Raw genomic sequence first — 18,457 nt, 5'->3', positions numbered from 1 at the left:
TAGATACAGTATTTTGATAAAATCCCTCATGGAAGACTACTTTGAAAACTAGAGAACATAGTAGGACTGCGAGAAACTTTGCTCGAATGGACAAGAGATAATTTGAAGGATAGGGAAATGAGAACTGTGATCAGAGATACATACTCAACCTGAGGTAAAGTAACTAGCGGAGTGTCACAAGGGTCAGTGTTAGCCCCCATTATGTTTCAGATTTATGTAAATGACATTCACATTGGAATAAACAGTTATATATATTTATTCGCTGATGATGCAAAGCTGCTAAGAGTTATCAAAACCAGAGAGGACTGTCTGCTGTTGCAGGAAGGTATAAACAAGATCTATGAGTGGAGCAGGAAGTGGAAATTGGAGTTTAATGCAAAAAAATATCACATAATGGAACTAGGAAAGAGTAAGAGAAGACCAGTATGGAACTATTTGATGGGAGAGGAACAAATAATGAAGACTAAAGAGGAAAAAGATCATACAGGAAAATCTGAGCCTCCAAAAAACACATAAGCAAGATATTTGGACTATCATATAAAATGTTGACTAATATAAGTGGCATTTCATTACATGGACAAAGATATGATGAAAAATATCATCACAAGCATGATACACCCAAGGCTGGAATATGCAGCAAGGTCTAAAAAGGATATAAGAAAATTGGAAAGGATACAGAAGATTGCTACAAGGATGGTGCCAGAATTAAAGGAAAAATGACTGAAGAAAATGGGACTGCCAACCTTACAAGATAGAAGAGAATGTGGGGACCTAATAACAATGTACAAGATAGTCAAGGACATTGAAAAGATAGACAAAGAAGACCTAGTGCTGCTGACGCTGAAGATGGAAGGACAAGAGGACATGAAAAGATCAGGATGAGGCAGTGTGTGAAGGATATTTGAAAATAGTTTTCCACACATAACTGTGGTAAAATGGAATGCATTGGATAATGAAGTTGTTACAGCACATAATGTGCATAACTTTAAGGCAAAATTAGATAAATAGAGATATGGAGACAGGCCACTATGAGCCCCGCTCAAACCCTGTACAATACAACTAGGTAAATACACACACTTGATGGCCAGAAACAGAACTTTGTACAAATTCTTCATAAACTAACTGTAACCATTTTCTTTTTACTCTGTTCCAATCTGCTGCTTCTTTGATTAATGCCAGTCTCTCCTTTGTCTAGCTTCCTTCATCTTAACAACAGCCTCCTTCCTTTTAAATCCAACTTTTGTTCAATCTCTGAAATTTACTATGATATTTCTTTATTTATTTATTGCGTAGTATAAAAAATGTCGACTTATTAGATATACGTTTATCAAGCCCTGTCAGCAGCGAGGATGAGTTTAATGGTATATAATTTTAATATTCTTGAGTCAAATATTGCTGAGGTATTAGCTTCAATATTTCACAAGAGTGCGTGTCCAGCAGAGCATGTAAGCCAACACTGCATAATATTATGTAAGCACTCACCTCTCATATGATGTGTCATGTGTTATTAATATTTATTGATTTTATTGACCTCATAGTGGAGTATTATGTTCACGCATTTCTCCAATTCGCTATAGGCAAATTTGTAGTGCCTAGCGTTTCTCCCTCTCTTTCTCTTGAACTGTTTGTGTATCAGCTATTAACATGAATGAAATGCAAATTTGCTTTAAAAAAATATTGCTTGAAAAATGGTCACGTATGCTTTTGTTGGCTGCCTGGTTGCATAATCAGTTGAGCTGCTTTATCGAAATTAACAAACAAATAAGACTGATACACTCACGCGTGCCATAAAACACAACCTTTCCTCGTTCATCACGTGTCATGCAATGTGGTGACAACCTCCATATTATGTAGTCTCACCAGAAAACAGGCAGACAGTGAAGTGAATCAAGGAAGCAATACCTAACCACCACCACCACCACCACAGCTGTCTGAGTGCCTTGGTGCAGGTTTTCCAGAACACGACCCTCACCCTTCCAGAAAAAGGGCGTGGGTTGGAGATGGGAGTGGTTAAGACTAGCACCGTGTATATTACAAAGCTTCCTAAGAACTCCCCATGTCAGAAATATTGGCAAGAGTGGGCGGAGACATGGGTGTCGTGTGGGCGTGTTGGGTAGTCATTGGGATGTGGTAGGCCTGGAATAACGATCGTCTGGCGGGAGAGACGAGGGAGGGCAGAGGAGAGACAGAGACGGGCGCGAGGCATAGAGCGGCGCTGTGGTAGTGGTGACGAGGACGGCTGAGAGGGAGGTGCCATCTCTCCTCCCTCTCTTCCGTCTCCCTCGCGCTCTTCACTCCTCGTTTCCTGTCTTTCCCCTTTCATCTGTCACCTGAGGAAGGAAAGTGCGCTGGCGATGACAAAGTGGCAGCAGTGTGTCAGCAACTCGTAAATCCTTGTCTTTATCACCAACAAGCAGCGGGAGGTAAGCTGCCGGCTGATAGCAAACCATAATGTACTTCCCTCTTCACGTCTCTGTCCTCTTGTTCCTCTATCACCCTCCATCCCTTCCCTTCCATTACTTCTCCCTTGCCTTTCGACCCGTCTCCCTTATCCGCCTTTTTCCATCTATAGTTCCTGGAAAACAAAAGATGGATGCCTCAGTTAAGCGAGCTAGTAGTGCCAGCCTGTGCCGGGTCTGGTGGGGCCATGGGAGTGTGCAGCCATGGCCCACGCTACCTCAATCCCCCTAGACTCTAGGGGGATTGAGGTAGAGTAGATTTGTGTTGTCTGGTGTATAATTGCTTGAAAGTCTCTCTCTCTCTCTCTCTCTCTCTCTCTCTCTCTCTCTCTCTCTCTCTCTCTCTCATTGGCACTTCCAATTATTTTATGGCAGTTCTGTTGATATCTTGGGTCTGTGTTTTTACATGGGTTATTTATCATTTTGTTCAACAGAATAATTTACCAAAGCTTTATTAGGCAGTTAGTACCAAGATCAGGTGTATCAAAGTTGTGTCGGATGCTTGGCTATTGTTTGGTTGTCTGACAGCAGGTGAGTGGGTGGGAGAAGCGCGCGTTTTGATTTATTTTTCTTTTTTTCATCACTTTCATAGCTTTTCATTACTTATCATATTTTTTTATCACCAGTTTCATCACTTTTTATTTGGATATTAGTGATCTACCTGTGAGTGGATAGCTAAAACGCGCGGGGTTATTTTTTCTCTCATTACTTTATTAAGTTTCACATAACTCTTTTATTCTTTTTTTTTCATCACTACTTCTTAACTTTTCATTTGGATATCTAGTGATCTGCCAATGGGTGGATAAAGCACTCGGCATCTCTCTCTCTCTCTCTCTCTCTCTCTCTCTCTCTCTCTCTAAGAGAAGCTGCAAGAAGTCATGAGGGCCTACACGTGGCAGTCCCTTCTTGAAACATACCTACCTACCTATTACCACCTATGTCCTATCATTCCTATCCCTATGTCAGTCTAATCCTTTAAAGCTGCCATTGACTGATTACTGAGTCCGTTCCATTCATCAACCGCTATTTGATTTGAGAACCAATTCCTTCCCATCTCTTTCTTAAACCCAAAATTTTCCAGCTTGAACCTGTTATTTCCGGTTCTATCCAGGTCAATACTACTTGGAAGCTTAGAGAGAGAGAGAGAGAGAGAGAGAGAGAGAGAGAGAGAGAGAGAGATTGTTTAATTTCGGTTTCCTTAAAAAATTAATTAAGGCATCGAAAAAATAATTAAAATATGCCTGCTAATACGTATTTTCAATATTAGCGTCATTAGTACACTTTGGATGACAGACGTAACGTTTGCTGCACATTTTAATTTGATAATGACGTCATTTCCTGAACATATAGTTATTTTCTTCCTGACCTGTAAAAAAATCTTTCACGCTTATAAAACTTACAGGTAAAATATTGCGATAGGAAAGAAATCAAACGTCCATTCACACTATTCATCACGTCTCTCTCTCTCTCTCTCTCTCTCTCTCTCTCTCTCTCTCTCTCTCTCTCTCTCATCACGTCACTTTTCCCTCAGAATTTCTTACATATAATCTAATGGATCTGTTCACACCAATCGGTTCGTCAACGTCACGTCATGTGTGCCATGAGTTGAGCGGAAACCAGAGCGGCTGATGACAACACAAACGAGACGTGATGAGCCGGTGACGTGATGGCCAGTGTGAATGCATGGCACGGTTGACGAAACGGTGGCGTGACTTGAAACGCAGTCGTGATGGACCTTAACCTCTTCAGCACTGGGACACATGTATACCTTGAGATTTGTGTACGGTTAGATCATTTTATTGACATTAGGAGGAGTCTATGGAGGTCAGAAGATTAATGGCCAGTCTTCATTATTTCAATACCCACATAAGTTTCTGAAGCTGTGCAAAATCACTAAATAGTAAGCAGAAGGAATATGAAAAAAAACGTCATGGTACTGAAGAGGTTAATATATTTTTAGCATGTTATTTATATATTTGTGCATTTTTCTTATTTTTATGTATTCAATTTTTTTTTTTTTTTTTTTAGTACTAATTTAGTGTTATAAATTGCTGAATTGGGTTAAAGGGTGACTGTTCTCATGATGTATTTAATTAACGTGTGTGTGTGTGTGTGTGTGTGTGTGTGTGTGTGTGTGTGTGTGTGTGTGTGTGTGTTGCTCCAGACCAAGCAAACCCCAATAACACTGATTTGTACAAGATATACAGGATGAACGTATAATGAATGTATCACCATTCTCTCTCTCTCTCTCTCTCTCTCTCTCTCTCTCTCTCTCTCTCTCTCTCTCTCTCTCTCTCTCTCTCTCTCTCTCTCTCTCTCTCTCTCTCGTCTCTCTCTCTCTCTCAATCTCTCTCTCTCTCTCACTCTCTCTCTCTCTCACACACACACACACACACACACACACACACACACACACACACACACACACACACACACACACACACACACACACACACACACACACACACACACACACACACACACACACACACGTGGCTTATCATAATCCTGCTAATAAGAGGCTGGGGAGGGGTTGGTTTGGGTATGGAGTGCATGCTTATCATAGTCCTCTCTTTGTTTACCTAGTGATAGTAAACATGAAAGACGGAAGTGCGCATGGAATTCTTGTCATACTCCGTCTACTTAAAGAGAGAGAGAGAGAGAGAGAGAGAGAGAGAGAGAGAGAGGTGTGATGGTGGTGGTTTATTTATTTTTATTTTTTTTACGTAAGAGGGAGTACCAGCCAAGGGCAGCAACAGTTGTGATAAAAAAAAAGGCCCACTGAGGTACCTGCCCCCAAACAAGGTGATGTAGTTAAAAGGGACTCCAAGGATAGTATAGGAGTCACATTTTTATTTTATTTATTTTTTTTATTTAGATGCATGTAATTTTGTGTGAAGGAAGAGAGTTGTCTTCAGAGGACAGGCTGTGACTGCCCCCCTTGTGTTGTGAGACGCAAAGGGAAACGTTCAGTGAGGTCACAGCTGGCATTAATGATATGTTCACAGAATCCCCAGTGCTGTTAGAATTGGGACATTCGTTATTGCATGAAAAAAAAAAAATTCACCAACTAACTGAATTTTACACCGAGATCAGCTGAAAAATATAGTTACGTCATTTGTGTAGTATTAAACCAACTGATCAAATATGTATGATAATAATGATATATGAAGGAGCAGGGATGAAATTGGAAGTGTAAAAGAAAACAGACATTCAATAACACCTGTGATTTTTAAAAAGGGCCCGTATTCAGAAACGTGTCACTCTCACCCGCACTATTTTCAAAGGCCACAGAGATGAATAGCTGGGTTCTTAAAAGTGTTTTTCCTGCTGATAATATAGAAATGTTGTTAATCTTCCTCTGAAACCCATAAAAACCCTTAAAAATTAGTGTTTCCTGTTGATAATGTAGAATTATTAATATGTCCCGGGAACCATGTAAGAAAACGTCTCCCCCTTCCGTGTAGTGACACGGTGTAGGTGCGCCGCAGAAGTTTTTTAGAAGACTTCCCCGGGCGCGTTTTATCGTGGGTCTTTTTGATGCATTGCTCGCTGTCTCACCACCAATCCCCAAACTGTCCAACACGATGAGGCTCCCCGAGTTATCCTTCGGGCTTAAGTGTTTATCATGTTTGACTTCGCTGTGTAATCTGGCTGTATCTCGTCTGTCCTCTGTCTTCTGTCTCTTCTAATCTCTTCTCTCCTTTCTGTTCTTTCTTTTGTTCACACGGTTGTTATAGTCACGAGGCTCACTACTACTACTACTACTACTACTACTACTACTACTACTACTACTACTACTACTACTACTACTACTACTACCGTACCACTACTGTTGTCGCTGTCGCTGTAGTAGTAGTAGTAGTAATAGTATTAATAGTAGTAGTAGTGGTAAAGTAAGTTTTGGAGAGTGGGGGTTGACGTGTATATGGTTGGGAGTGGGGGGGAGGACAATGGCAGGGTTGAGGTGTCATGGGATCAGCAGATGGAGCATGACAGCAGCCTCCACGCCGGCTTGGCTTAATCCCGCGTCAATAGGAAGTGTCAGTGTGACTGTGCGTTGTAATTTGCAATCAGTGGTGTAGGCTTCCGGGGTCATGGTGTCTCGTGGTGGTGCTCCTCTTATTCCGGTGTCACGTGACCACAAGTGTTGCAAAATGTGGTGCCCCGAGACTCAATATATACATGTCACCATCGTCTGTTTGTATTCTAGGTGATAAACTTGTACAAAGGAGACATTTTCTGTTAACAGTCGTAATGTCTTCAGTGAGAGTGAAGGAAGAAACCCAGAATCTTCAAGTGTGGAGTTGTCAACAAGACTGAAAAGAGAAGTCACCTTTAGAAATAAAACAGAAAACCGTAACACCATGAGCGTGGAATAGAGGAGGGAAGGATGCGGTGAATCTAATAAGATGCTGACAATTTTATTCTGGACATCTGAAGAGTAGGATGAACTGAACGAAGGTTTATGAGTGCTGGTGTTAGAGAAGGTGTGCCGTGCTTGCTGCCATTCCCAATGTAGGTGCCAGAGGTTTCTCGCAGACATATGTATCTTTGATACTAGCAACAGTCGTTCTATGTAACCAGAGCAGTGTCTTTCCAGGTTCACCCACCAGGCAGAGCTGCAGTGTTTGAAGCATCTCTGCCTTGGCGGCGCTGGGGTGCGGGGTCAGACATTACGGTGTGGTCGGGGCCCAGTCTACTGCAGCGCAGGTCACTCACCTCTGACTGTCAGTCGGAATTGACTTTCTAACCCTCACCTTTGCCCACTGCCGCCTGCCCTCAAGAAATACACCATTTTTTTTTTACTTGTAAAATATTGGCACTTTAAACATTCTCATTCTTTAAAAAGGTAGCGGATAAAAGTGTTCATATATATGAAGGAGAAGAGCAGAGCGTGGCTGGCGTGGCGCTAATCCGATCAGGCTGTGTTAGTGTTGGTCGCAAATTGCACGTTTTCTGTGAGCGACACAGCCTTTGTTACTCTGCAGCAGCCTATGTAAAATATTCAATGCGGCACTGCAGCATTCAGCCACCAGCGCCGTGCCGTGGTAGCGTCGATCACCACACGCCAGGGGATCACCACACATTAATTAATGTCAATGAAAGATTCAAGATGTCTACACCCTCCTTACCGCCTCACCACGCCTCACACCTGCACGCAACTCAGCCCAACACATGTGACGCCTCAGGACAGACACACTGAGTCACTGAGGCTAATGCACCAATCAAAAGTAAACATCAGCACCACCGCGGCAGCCTTAAGTGTGGTACCCTGCTGGGCCTGAGACTGTGGACACATGCTGACACAACGGGGAGTCTTCGCGCCAGGCTTGTGGACAGGCAGGCGGCCAGACATGTATAGAGGGAGACGCGGTGGCTGACCCCTCAAGGTTATGTGTGCTGGAGGGGGTGGGGGACGCAGCACGGCACAGTTCAGACCGGGCACGATTTGTACGGCATTGTAACTGTCCTCAAAGAACCGAGGATTTTACCGCACACACGTATTGAGATAACTATGATAGGTAACTCCTGACCAGCATGATGAAGCTTGTAATGATATCAATAGTGTGTCACGTGACGCGGGTGTGAGGTAATGGTCAGGGAGTGCTCTCTTTTGATCTCTATGTAAAGGGCGAAGGCAACAAAATAAGTGCATACATGAAGCCTACCAAGATGCCAGTCTCTGGGAAAAAAAAAGAAAAAAAAAATTAAAGAGAAGTGTCTTGAGGCATCCTTCTTGAAAGAATGAGTAAGAAGAAAAGAATATTATATAGAAGAAACCATGAAAATAGAAAGAAAGGGAAAGACAAAAAAGGTGAAGGATAAAGAAAGACGGTGGAGAAAACAAAATTAAAAATATAAAGACAAAAGAAGATAAAAAGAACGAAGGAAAGAAAAAAATAGGAAAAGAACGCCATAAAAAAATAGCTGAGGAGAAAAAGGAAAGGGAGGCTGAAGAGTGAAGCAGGAAGTCCCAGGCATTGTTTCAGTAAGCGTGGTGTTGTTAGGTGTCCCTGGTGGTCTGCTGAACATCCCAAGGGCGCGGCAGGTCAATGTGAGTGTGAGAGTGAAGCCAGGATTCTGAAACAATTTAGCACGGTTCTTCCACTAAACTAAAGACTGGAGTTGAAGTTATACGCGGTTTTGATGCAATATCATTAAGATTTCTTCATTATTAACAGAATAAACGTTCTTGAAAATCTGGTTCATTATCTCTGTGGCCTTGAAAAATAGATATGGCGAGGGAAGAGAAGGAGTTTGAGAGTGTGTGGGCGTGTGCAGTGAATCTTATCCAGAACATTTGTTCCTCTGTCATTCATCTTCGTGCCACTCCTCTTGTCTCAGGTGCGGGTCAAATTGAGATGATATCCAAGCAGCTTTTAATAGATGGCTCATTAAGGAATATTTTGTAATTATTTTGATTATAATTATAGCCCACGCACACCTTTAAACTGCAATAAGCAGGTTGGGGAGGAAAATTATCTCCTGATTATGGGTTCGTTACGTTAATGATTTCAGTAAAGGATCTCCGCCACACCTGAAAGTTTGAGAATGTCTGTTTTAGAGTCAGCAAGAAAAATGAACCCGAATTTTTAACCAGTCTTATGGGATGACTAAATTTTCGCTGATTAATTGCAGAATCTTTTCTTCTTTATTCCTTTCTCCACTACACCTGAGGGTTTGAGAATCTGTCTGTTCTAATCAACGAGAAGATCAGGACCTGTATATTTTCGTTAATTAATTGAAAAATGTTTTCTTCTTTTCTCCGCCGAAAGTTTGAAAATTTGTTCTAATCAGAGAGAAAACAGAACCCTTATTTTTAACAAGTCTTCTTATGGTGTGACTGACTTCTCGCTGATCAACCTTATCTGGTACGTCTATTCTTAATTACTAGTCACTCATGCCTGTACTTGTTCTTCAGTCACCTACAATCGCTAAACTTGGTAAAAAATATAAACTCTATTCCTTTTTAATCCTTTCTTGCTTGTGTATGCACATAAGTATTTCATGCGTTGCTTCTGGTGATGTTAATTGTTTAATTTCGCATTGAAGTTTATATAATTTTCTCTTTATATTTGTGTTTCTAGTGACTTTTTTTATTAACCACAATTTCGTTATTATCACCGCTATTTTTACTTTTTGCTTTAATGGCTGTGAATATTTTGCAGTACTTCTATTGACTTACCGTTCCTTTTTCAACCTGGCCACAATTTCGTTATTATCACCGTTATTTCTACTTATTAGTTTAGTGGCTTTGATTATTGTAGGGTATTTTTTTTAGTAACACTCATTATTTTTCTCTTTTCTTTTTTTCTATTTTTTACTAGACTACAATTTCGTTATTATTACCACCATTATTTCTAACTTATTATTTTAGTGGCATTGAATATTTTGCAGTGGTGCCATATGACCACGATGTTGAAGAGTCTTGACTTAAACCAGCCAATCACGAGAGGTCTAGTCAGTGGCCGGAGATGATTGGCGGGGTTCCTTTATGTGTGTTTTCTTTCATTAATGTGTCCCCTTTAACGTTCACTGGAACCATGAGAGAGAGAGAGAGAGAGAGAGAGAGAGAGAGAGAGAGAGAGAGAGAGAGAGAGAGAGAGAGAGAGAGAGAGACGAAGCACAATGAATGGAAGAAAGAGAAATAAATAGATATAGATAGATAGATAGATAGATAGATAGAGGCATTACACACACACACACACACACACACACACACACACACACACACACACACACACACACACACACACACACACACACACACACACACACAGAGAGAGAGAGAGAGAGAGAGAGAGAGAGAGAGAGAGGGAGTAGTACTTACCTCCTGGAATAGCATGAAAGAGTTATGCTGAGAACCTGAAAGAGATAAACATGTGGACTTGCGTTTATCTTTAGCATTTTTATCTTTCTTCCCTTCCTGCTTTCATTACATTCTGGGTGTAGCTTGAGTGATAGAGGGAAGATGGTGTGGTTGTCATTTTGCTTATTTTTACTACTTTTTACCACCACAAAATGTCTGTTACCGGTATTTTCTATAGATTTTTCCTTTCTTGTCTTCTTTTTCCTTTCATTCTTTCACTACAATCCGGGTATAGCTTGAGTTACCAGAGGGAGAATGGTGTAGTTATTATTATTTTATCACCTACAGGAGTTTTTAAGGGTGTTTTGACGGTTCTAGTGACAGATTAACAACATTTCTTCATTATTAATAGGAGAAACGCACTGGGAAATCTAGCTAATTATCTCTGTGGCCTTCGAAAATAGTCGTAATGAGAGAGAGAGAGAGAGAGAGAGAGAGAGAGAGAGAGAGAGAGAGAGACCAGAGCGTTTCTGAATATAGACCTTTTAACAAGTAACGAATTTTTAAGAATATATTAACGAGTCTAGTGACAGACTAACAACATTTCTTCATTACTAAGAGGAAAAACGCACTGGGAAATCGGCTACATTACCTCTATGGCCTTTGGAAACGGTCGTAGTGAGTGAGAAAATACTGTCCTTTTTTGATAAGTGACATGAGTTTTTAAGGGTATATTTACGATTCTAGTGACATTAACAACATTTATTCGCTATTAACAAGAGAAACATATGATAATTAGACATAATTTCTGTAGCCTTTGAAAACAGTCGTAGTGAGAGTAAATATGGCCCGTTTTTAATAAGTGATACGGATTTTTAGGGATGTTTTGACGGTTCTAGTAACAGATCAACAACATTTCTTCAGCAATTAACAGAAGAGACGCATGATAACTAGACTAATCATCTCTGTGAGCTCTGAAAACAGTCATAGTAGAGAAAATATAGCCTTTTTGATAAATAACACGAGTTTTTAAAAGTATACTTATGATTCTATGGATAGATTAACGACATTTCTTCGTTATTAACAAAAAAAAAAAAGAAGAAACGTATGAAAACTAGACTAATCACCTGTGTGGCCTTTGAAAACAGTCGTAGTGAGAGAGCAAAATGTTTCAGAATACCCACCCTCTTACTGACATAATGCGCGTGACAACTATCTTCCCAAGCAATGAATAAGGTTTAAATCGCCCGATAGGAACGCCCCTCCCTGCCGTCACGTGCTCCCCACCCCCCGACTGCAGACCGGCGACGTGTGTCAAATACCAGAGAGAGAGAGAGAGAGAGAGAGAGAGAGAGAGAGAGAGAGAGAGAGAGGTATGCAAAATATGAGAATGCTGTAGAGTGTAGAAGATTAAATAAAAGAAAATTAAAGGTAGGAACATGAATGATAAAATAAATGATAATAAGAAAAAAGAGAGGAGGAGGAGGAGGAGGAGGAGGAATACGAACGAAGTAAAGAAACAGGAAAGAAAGGAATAAGACAAGATGGAATATGATAGAGAGGAGAAAGATGATAAAAGATGACAATGATGAGAAGATGGAAGACGACGAGAAGGAGGAGGAGGAGGAGAACCAGAAAAAAAAAGAAAAGGAAGAGGAAAAGATAGAGGAGGAGGAGGAGGAGGAGGAGGAGGAGAAAGAGAATCAGAAGAAAAAGATGGGGAAAAGATGAAAGATAACAAGAAGGAAAGTTTGGACAAAGAAGAGGAGGAGAGGATTAAATATGGCTAATAGAATAAGCAGGACGAAGATAAGGAAAAGAAAACGAAGACAAGAAAAAAAGAAAGAAAAATAAGGAACATTTGGTCAAAGAGAAGATTAAATATGACAAGTACAATAAGCTGGAGGAGGAGGAGAAGAAGAAGAAGGAGGAGGAGGAGAAGGAGGAGGAGGAGGAGGAGGAGGAGGAGGAGGAGGAGGAGCTGTAGGCACATTACCGTTTAGTCTCCAGGGAAGAGAATGTCCTTGAAAGCTTATAGGGATAAAGGTTACCTGGGACCTGCCTACCTTAATTACACCTGCGTACTTCTAAAATGTGTACTTATATTTTACATCATAACCTTTTCCTAGTTATATTACAGGGAGCTGCATACATACATACATACGTGCATACATACATACATACATACGTGCATACATACATACATACATACGTGCATACAGTGTGTTGCTTTGTTAACTGTACAGTGAGTCAGTTAATTAGTGAATCTACCCGCCTGTCAAGTTTTAATCACCTGTGTGTGGTTCAGAGGTTAGTGACACTACTACTACTACTACTACTACTACTGCTACTGCTATTGCTATTGCTGCTGCTGCTGCTGCTGCTGCTGCTGTTGCTGCTGCTGCTGCTGCTGCTGCTGCTGCTGCTGCTGCTGCTGCTGTTACTGTTACTGCTACTGCTACTGCTGCTGCTACTGCTGCTGCTGCTGCTGCTGCTGCTGTTACTGTTACTGTTACTGCTACTGCTACTGCTACTACTACTACTACTACAACAATAACAATAACCTATAAAGTAAACAGTAAACAATTAAATAGACCTCAAATCTTAGTCTTAATCTCTAAACCTAGCATTCCTCACCTGACACGATGGAAACACAATACAGGTGCTCCTCATCAGATTTACACTAATCACCACCTATAGTCCACCCCTCAGTGACCTTGACGGCGTTGGCATAGTGACTGCTCGTCGCGCCGCGCATCCCACCCAACCTGCCGCTTGCTGCTTCACTTAACTTTGCTGATATCTCTGTGTTTACTGCATTTTTCAGGTATTCCAAGGTAGCGGTGTGCAGGACAGGATGTTAGTTTGGGCCATGTCGTAGTGTCTTCCTGGTGTTATTTGTAGTTTTCTCTCTATTTACCAGTAAAGTTAGGATATTCAAAGGACACGTGTCTGCAAGTCTGGGGTGATTTTTTTTCCGCGTCATAAATTTTAAACTGCAATTTAGAATTGTCACGTGAAATGTGTACTTATTCCATCATGTATAAATCCCACAGAATAGTATAGAAATTACAGCAACTACAAGTGTGTGTGAATCGGAGAATACCACTTGTCATGGTGAGATAAGTGGAAAACGCTAAATTAAACGCTGGTGTAATGTAAAGCTGGCGTGGGGTAAAGCTCCGGTCCTAAGGCACACGGGGAGGTTAGTGTATGCCCGGCTATCACAGGGCGCACTACCTCTTCTCTTCTCTCTCCTCTATCGTTCCCACGGTGACAAATAGAGGCAGAGTATTACAGCGGTCTATCTCTTCTTAGTGCTTCAGTGTCACCGCATCTAAACCAGCGGCAACGTTCATATAAGGCCAGAAAACGTTAGTTCAAGTGAAACGTTTGTGTTTAACCGGGTAGCTGGTATTTTTTTATTATTGTTTTTTTTTTTATGTATAGTTAAGTCACGTGTGTATACCCCCCCCCCCTCTCTCTCTCTCTCTCTCTCTCTCTCTCTCTCGGTAAACTGGTGATAACATTCCTCCCTTGTTTTCCGTTATCCTTTCTTCATTTTTTTAATTCTCTCTCTCTCTCTCTCTCTCTCTCTCTCTCTCTCTCTCTCTCTCTCTCTCTCTCTCTTGTTATTGATTTTGTATATTTTTACGTGTTTGTACTAAATCATGTATTTATTTTATTTCTTTCCTCTTCTCGCCTCTTTTCCTCTTCTATCCTTACTTTTTTTTCCTCCTTGCTTATCATGTCTCGATCCTTTTCTCAACAATCCCCCTCGCCCCATCTCTCTCTCTCTCTCTCTCTCTCTCTCTCTCTCTCTCTCTCTCTCTCTCTCTCTTACCACCTCCTCCTCCTCCAGCAGAGCACAAGATGACGGCGGGACAAATGAAGAAGGCGCGGCTGGTGCTGGAGGATGGCACCACCTTCTCAGGCGAGGTGTTTGGCGCTTCTCAGTCCACGGCGGGAGAAGTGGGTGAGCATTGTGTGTTTCACTGTTTGATCTGCTGCAGTCTCTTACGAGACAGCCAGACGTTACCGTACGGAACGAGCTCAGAGCTCATTATTTCCGATCTTCGGATAGGCCTGAGACCAGGCACACGCCACACACCGTTACTTAATCACGTCTAACATACATCGTGGTATTGCGCCGTTCTCGTAGAAGGAAAATATAACGAGGTGTAGACAATTCTTATAAAGTTGTTATCTCAGCGCTTGGTTATATCAAGAAGCAGAGCGCGTTTGGTGTAGCATTAATTGTGTTCTGTAGTGCGTATCCTCCTTCAGTGAGTAGCATTTTTATACAATGAATATATAAATGTACAGATATGTAGTATACTTAAATATAATTATAGTTTACGTTGTTTCTTTAGGTTTCACTCCTTTTCTTTTTAAGATTTGTGATGGTTGGCTACGGGTGTCCATTATAGTATGGATATGCGACGGGAGGTTAAAGGCAGTGTTTGTTGGACCCAGCCAGCCACCACATGAAAAATTGAGGGTCACTAGTTATTCTGACCTTCATTTAGTGTTTGTCCTGGCGTCATACAAGGAGGATTGAATATTTCTTGGCGGGGATGATGTTCGTTATTTCCATTAGGCTTTGCTCTCTTCAATGTCCACATACATACGTAATCTGATTCTTGAGACTGTTTCCCCTGTTGATAATATACAAGCGTATATCCGTGTCACTTCACCTAAACTCAATCATCGTGGAGACACTGCCCAAGTTTCAGAATGTGGTGTTAGTAGGTTCGAGCGTGATTTACAAGATTGTCCTCACGCCTCATTCCTCACAACTATTCTCTCTCAATTAAGGCGTCGGACAGTGGATCTTTCTGTAACGATCCAAACCGTATGAAGATTAAAATTGTTTCGAGGAGCGTTTCATACGGTTTGGATCGTTACATATCGAATGACTATGATCAAGGGCTTAAAAAATGAAATAGTGTGTGAAGCGGCAGTGAGATAACACCACGTGATTTGTCCTTACGGAGCCTTGTCTGCGTGTAGCCATCCCAGCACGAGGCGATGAGGTAGCCAGACAAGTAGTAGATAACGCTACACGCAAATCCTACGCTATCAGCAATCCACACGATGTCCAAAAGCACGTGATGGAATATTCTGAGAGAGAGAGAGAGAGAGAGAGAGAGAGAGAGAGAGAGAGAAATTCTTAACAGGCGGTGCTCGGAAAAGATCACGAAAAAAAGGAATCAAGGAAAAGAATATGAAAAAAGTAACAATAGTAATTTTATTCAGGAAAAGTAACTAGTTAGGTAAGGTGAGGTTAGGTTCGAAATTGAAACAAAAACATTTAACATTTGTTTCTCTTACTTTCTTTCGTGTTACTTTTTTACGTTTTTTTTTGTTACTTTTGTATTACTTTTTTTTTTAAACTACGTTTTTTCCGGTGTTACTTTCTATCCTACAATCTTAACGTTCACGGCGATCTTCCAGTGTTCCAGACGGGCATGGTGGGGTACCCTGAGGCCCTGACAGACCCCTCGTACTGCGGCCAGCTGCTCGTGCTGACCTACCCTCTCATGGGAAACTATGGGGTGCCTGACACTTCCATCCTTGACCAGTTCAGCCTGCCCAAGTGAGTGCTTGCGTGTTTAACCCCTTCAGTATACAAGGATGCGTTTTCATATATTAATTTTGTTTATTGTGTGGTGATTTTTACAGCTTCGAGAACTTGTGTTGGGATTAAAATAGTGAAGACTGGCCATTAATCTCCTGACCTAAGTACAGTTCATAATGTCAATAAAATTGTCTAATTGCATCCAAAACTCATGATGGAAAAGCGTCTCAGTACTGAAGGGGTTAAGTGTGTTTTTTTTTTAGTTATGTACATGTAGTATTCTCTTAAAAATCTGGCCAGTCGATCTGTGTGACCTTACAACATAATGATAGGAAAGTATTACTATGAACTTCATTGTGGGTTTGTCCTTTGAAAATAATGTGAGCAAAGTAAACAGTAGATTTCATTGTGGGTTTGTTACAGGAACATGGAGAGCAGGCGTGTGTGGGTGAGCGGCCTGGTGGTGGGGGAGGTGTGCCAGCAACCCTCCCACTGGGCCTCAGTCCGCACCCTGCACCAGTGGCTCCAGAGTGAGGGTGTGTGTGGCATCCATGGCGTTGATACCAGAACACTGACCAAGAAGTGAGTGTTAGAATATTCTCTCTCTCTCTCTCTCTCTCTCTCTCTCTCTCTCTCTCTCTCTCTCTCTCTCTCTCTCATTTCCTTTTCTTTTATCCATCTTCCCTTTCATACCTTCTTCCTCTTCTCATTCTTCTATTTCCCTTCCATATATTTTATTGCCTCTGTTGCGTCTGCCTCTTTTTCATCTTCTTATCCTTCTCTCTCTCTCTCTCTCTCTCTCTCTCTCTCTCTCCATTTGTTTTCTCTTCCAAGGATTCGGGAACACGGCTCACTGCTTGGGAAGATTGTGGTGGATGGAAGTGATGACCCGGCTTTCTACGATCCCAACAAGGTCAATTTGGTCAACCAGGTGTCCATCAAGGTGAGTCATTGGGTTGGGTAAGGTTAGGTCAGGCTGAATGTGTTGTATGTTTTTGTTGTTGTTTTTTCTCCTGTTGTAGTTTTTCGCTTATCCTTGTATTTTCTTCTGTTTCTCTATCTTTCTTTACTGTTTTTTTTTCATTTTCTTGTTTCTTTTTCTTCTTTGTTTTCAGTTTCTCAATCTTTATCTCCTTTGTCAGCCTTTGCTTCTTTTTTCTTGTCTTCTTGTTCCTTTTTATATCAGCACTCACCTCTTCATTCTTCTCTTTTATTATTTCTTTTAAAGTGCTATCTCTTCTTATCCTTGTATTCTTCTCTTTTCTTTTTTTCACTTTCTTGTTTTGTTCTCCTTTCCTTATTATGCTTCATTCCAAGATTCATCTCTTCTTTATTCTTTCTTATCTTCCCCACAATATATACTCTTTCTCCTCATTTCTTCTATTTTTTTCTCATTTATCATTCTTTTAGTCATTCTATCTCCATCTCTCATCATCCATGTCTTTCTTATATATCATCACTAAAAACCCTAAACCAATCCAAACAAACCTCACCTCACCTCACCTCATCCCATCCCATCCCATCCCATCCCATCCCATCCCATCCCATCCCATCCCATCCCATCTATTCTTATCTCATTCCATTCCATCCCATCCCATCTCATCTCATCTCATTTCATCTCATCTCATCTCATCTCATCTAACTTAACTCATCAGGAGCCCCGAGTGTACAATCCTGACGGGGAGGTGAAGGTGGTGGCTATGGACTTTGGGCTCAAGTACAACCAGCTACGGTGTCTGCTGAAGCGACGTGTGTGTGTGACGGTGGTGCCATGGGACCACCCCCTCGACCCCACACAGTACGATGGCCTCTTCCTCAGCAATGGTCCAGGTGAGGAGGTGATCTTTCTTCTGGTATTTCCTCAGTGACTGGACTCCTGATCTCCTGCTTTAGAAATGTAAGAAGTGTTTGATCAATGGGAAAGGTTAAGAACTATCGCACTACGCCCTTCTCACTCTTACTTAGGGATAGTAACCACAACCACCAATAGTATTTCTACTACTACTACTACTACTACTACTACTACTACTACTACTACTACTACTACTACTACTACTACTACTACTACTACCACCTTGCACACTCACCTACTGCCTTATGTCCTGCAGGTGACCCTCAGATGTGCATCACTGCCGTCGAACACATCCGCACGGTGATGGCAGCCAGCACCATCAAGCCCATCTTTGGCATCTGTCTTGGCCACCAGCTGCTGTCTGTGGCCGCTGGCTGTACCACTTACAAGATGAAGTGAGTTGTGTGTGTGTGTGTGTGTGTGTGTGTTATGTTTAGCGTAATGTACAAATAGAGGAAGAGGAGGAGGAAAGCCGGTGCTGGTCTCTCTTTGTCATATTTAATGTAATGTACATGGTTCTCATAGTGTCTGTTTCTAGGCACAGGAGTGGGAGGAGGAGGATGGAAGGAGAAATAGAGGAATTGGAGGATGAAAGCCGGTGCCTAGTCCTCTTCGGCATATTTAGCATAATGTACAAGTTTTTCAAGGTGTCTAGGCATGTTTTTAGGCACAGTTATATACTAATAGTGGGAGGAGAAGGGAAAACAAGAAAGTGTTCAGAATACAATATTTCTCCTAATTTTCAGAGTTTC

The 18,457-nt window shown here is 41.5% G+C and overlaps 1 protein-coding gene across 12 annotated transcripts in view; it reads left to right on the top strand.

The window, feature by feature from the left end:
* The first annotated feature begins 2,194 nt into the window (after nt 1-2,194).
* The window catches only part of LOC123502568 (CAD protein-like), an 84,543-nt gene continuing 68,280 nt past the window's right edge, over nt 2,195-18,457 (top strand). For 3 of the 12 annotated variants that reach the window (XM_045251713.1, XM_045251712.1, XM_045251711.1), the window contains exons 1-7: nt 2,196-2,423; nt 14,135-14,248; nt 15,730-15,871; nt 16,277-16,435; nt 16,688-16,796; nt 17,509-17,683; nt 17,962-18,100. In XM_045251713.1, the coding sequence (XP_045107648.1) occupies nt 14,146-14,248; nt 15,730-15,871; nt 16,277-16,435; nt 16,688-16,796; nt 17,509-17,683; nt 17,962-18,100 (827 nt within the window). In that variant the 5' untranslated portion in view covers nt 2,196-2,423; nt 14,135-14,145. Of the gene's footprint in view, nt 2,424-13,082; nt 13,100-13,332; nt 13,647-14,134; nt 14,249-15,729; nt 15,872-16,276; nt 16,436-16,687; nt 16,797-17,508; nt 17,684-17,961; nt 18,101-18,457 lie in introns of those variants that run through there. The other 9 variants (XM_045251710.1, XM_045251705.1, XM_045251708.1 and 6 more) reach the window with 8 other exon arrangements.

Source organism: Portunus trituberculatus, chromosome 12 (genome assembly GCF_017591435.1).
Source record: "Portunus trituberculatus isolate SZX2019 chromosome 12, ASM1759143v1, whole genome shotgun sequence".
NCBI classification, from domain to species: Eukaryota; Metazoa; Arthropoda; class Malacostraca; order Decapoda; family Portunidae; genus Portunus; species Portunus trituberculatus.
Note: the sequence above shows the minus strand (reverse complement) of the source record. Positions and strands in the feature narration are given on the sequence as shown.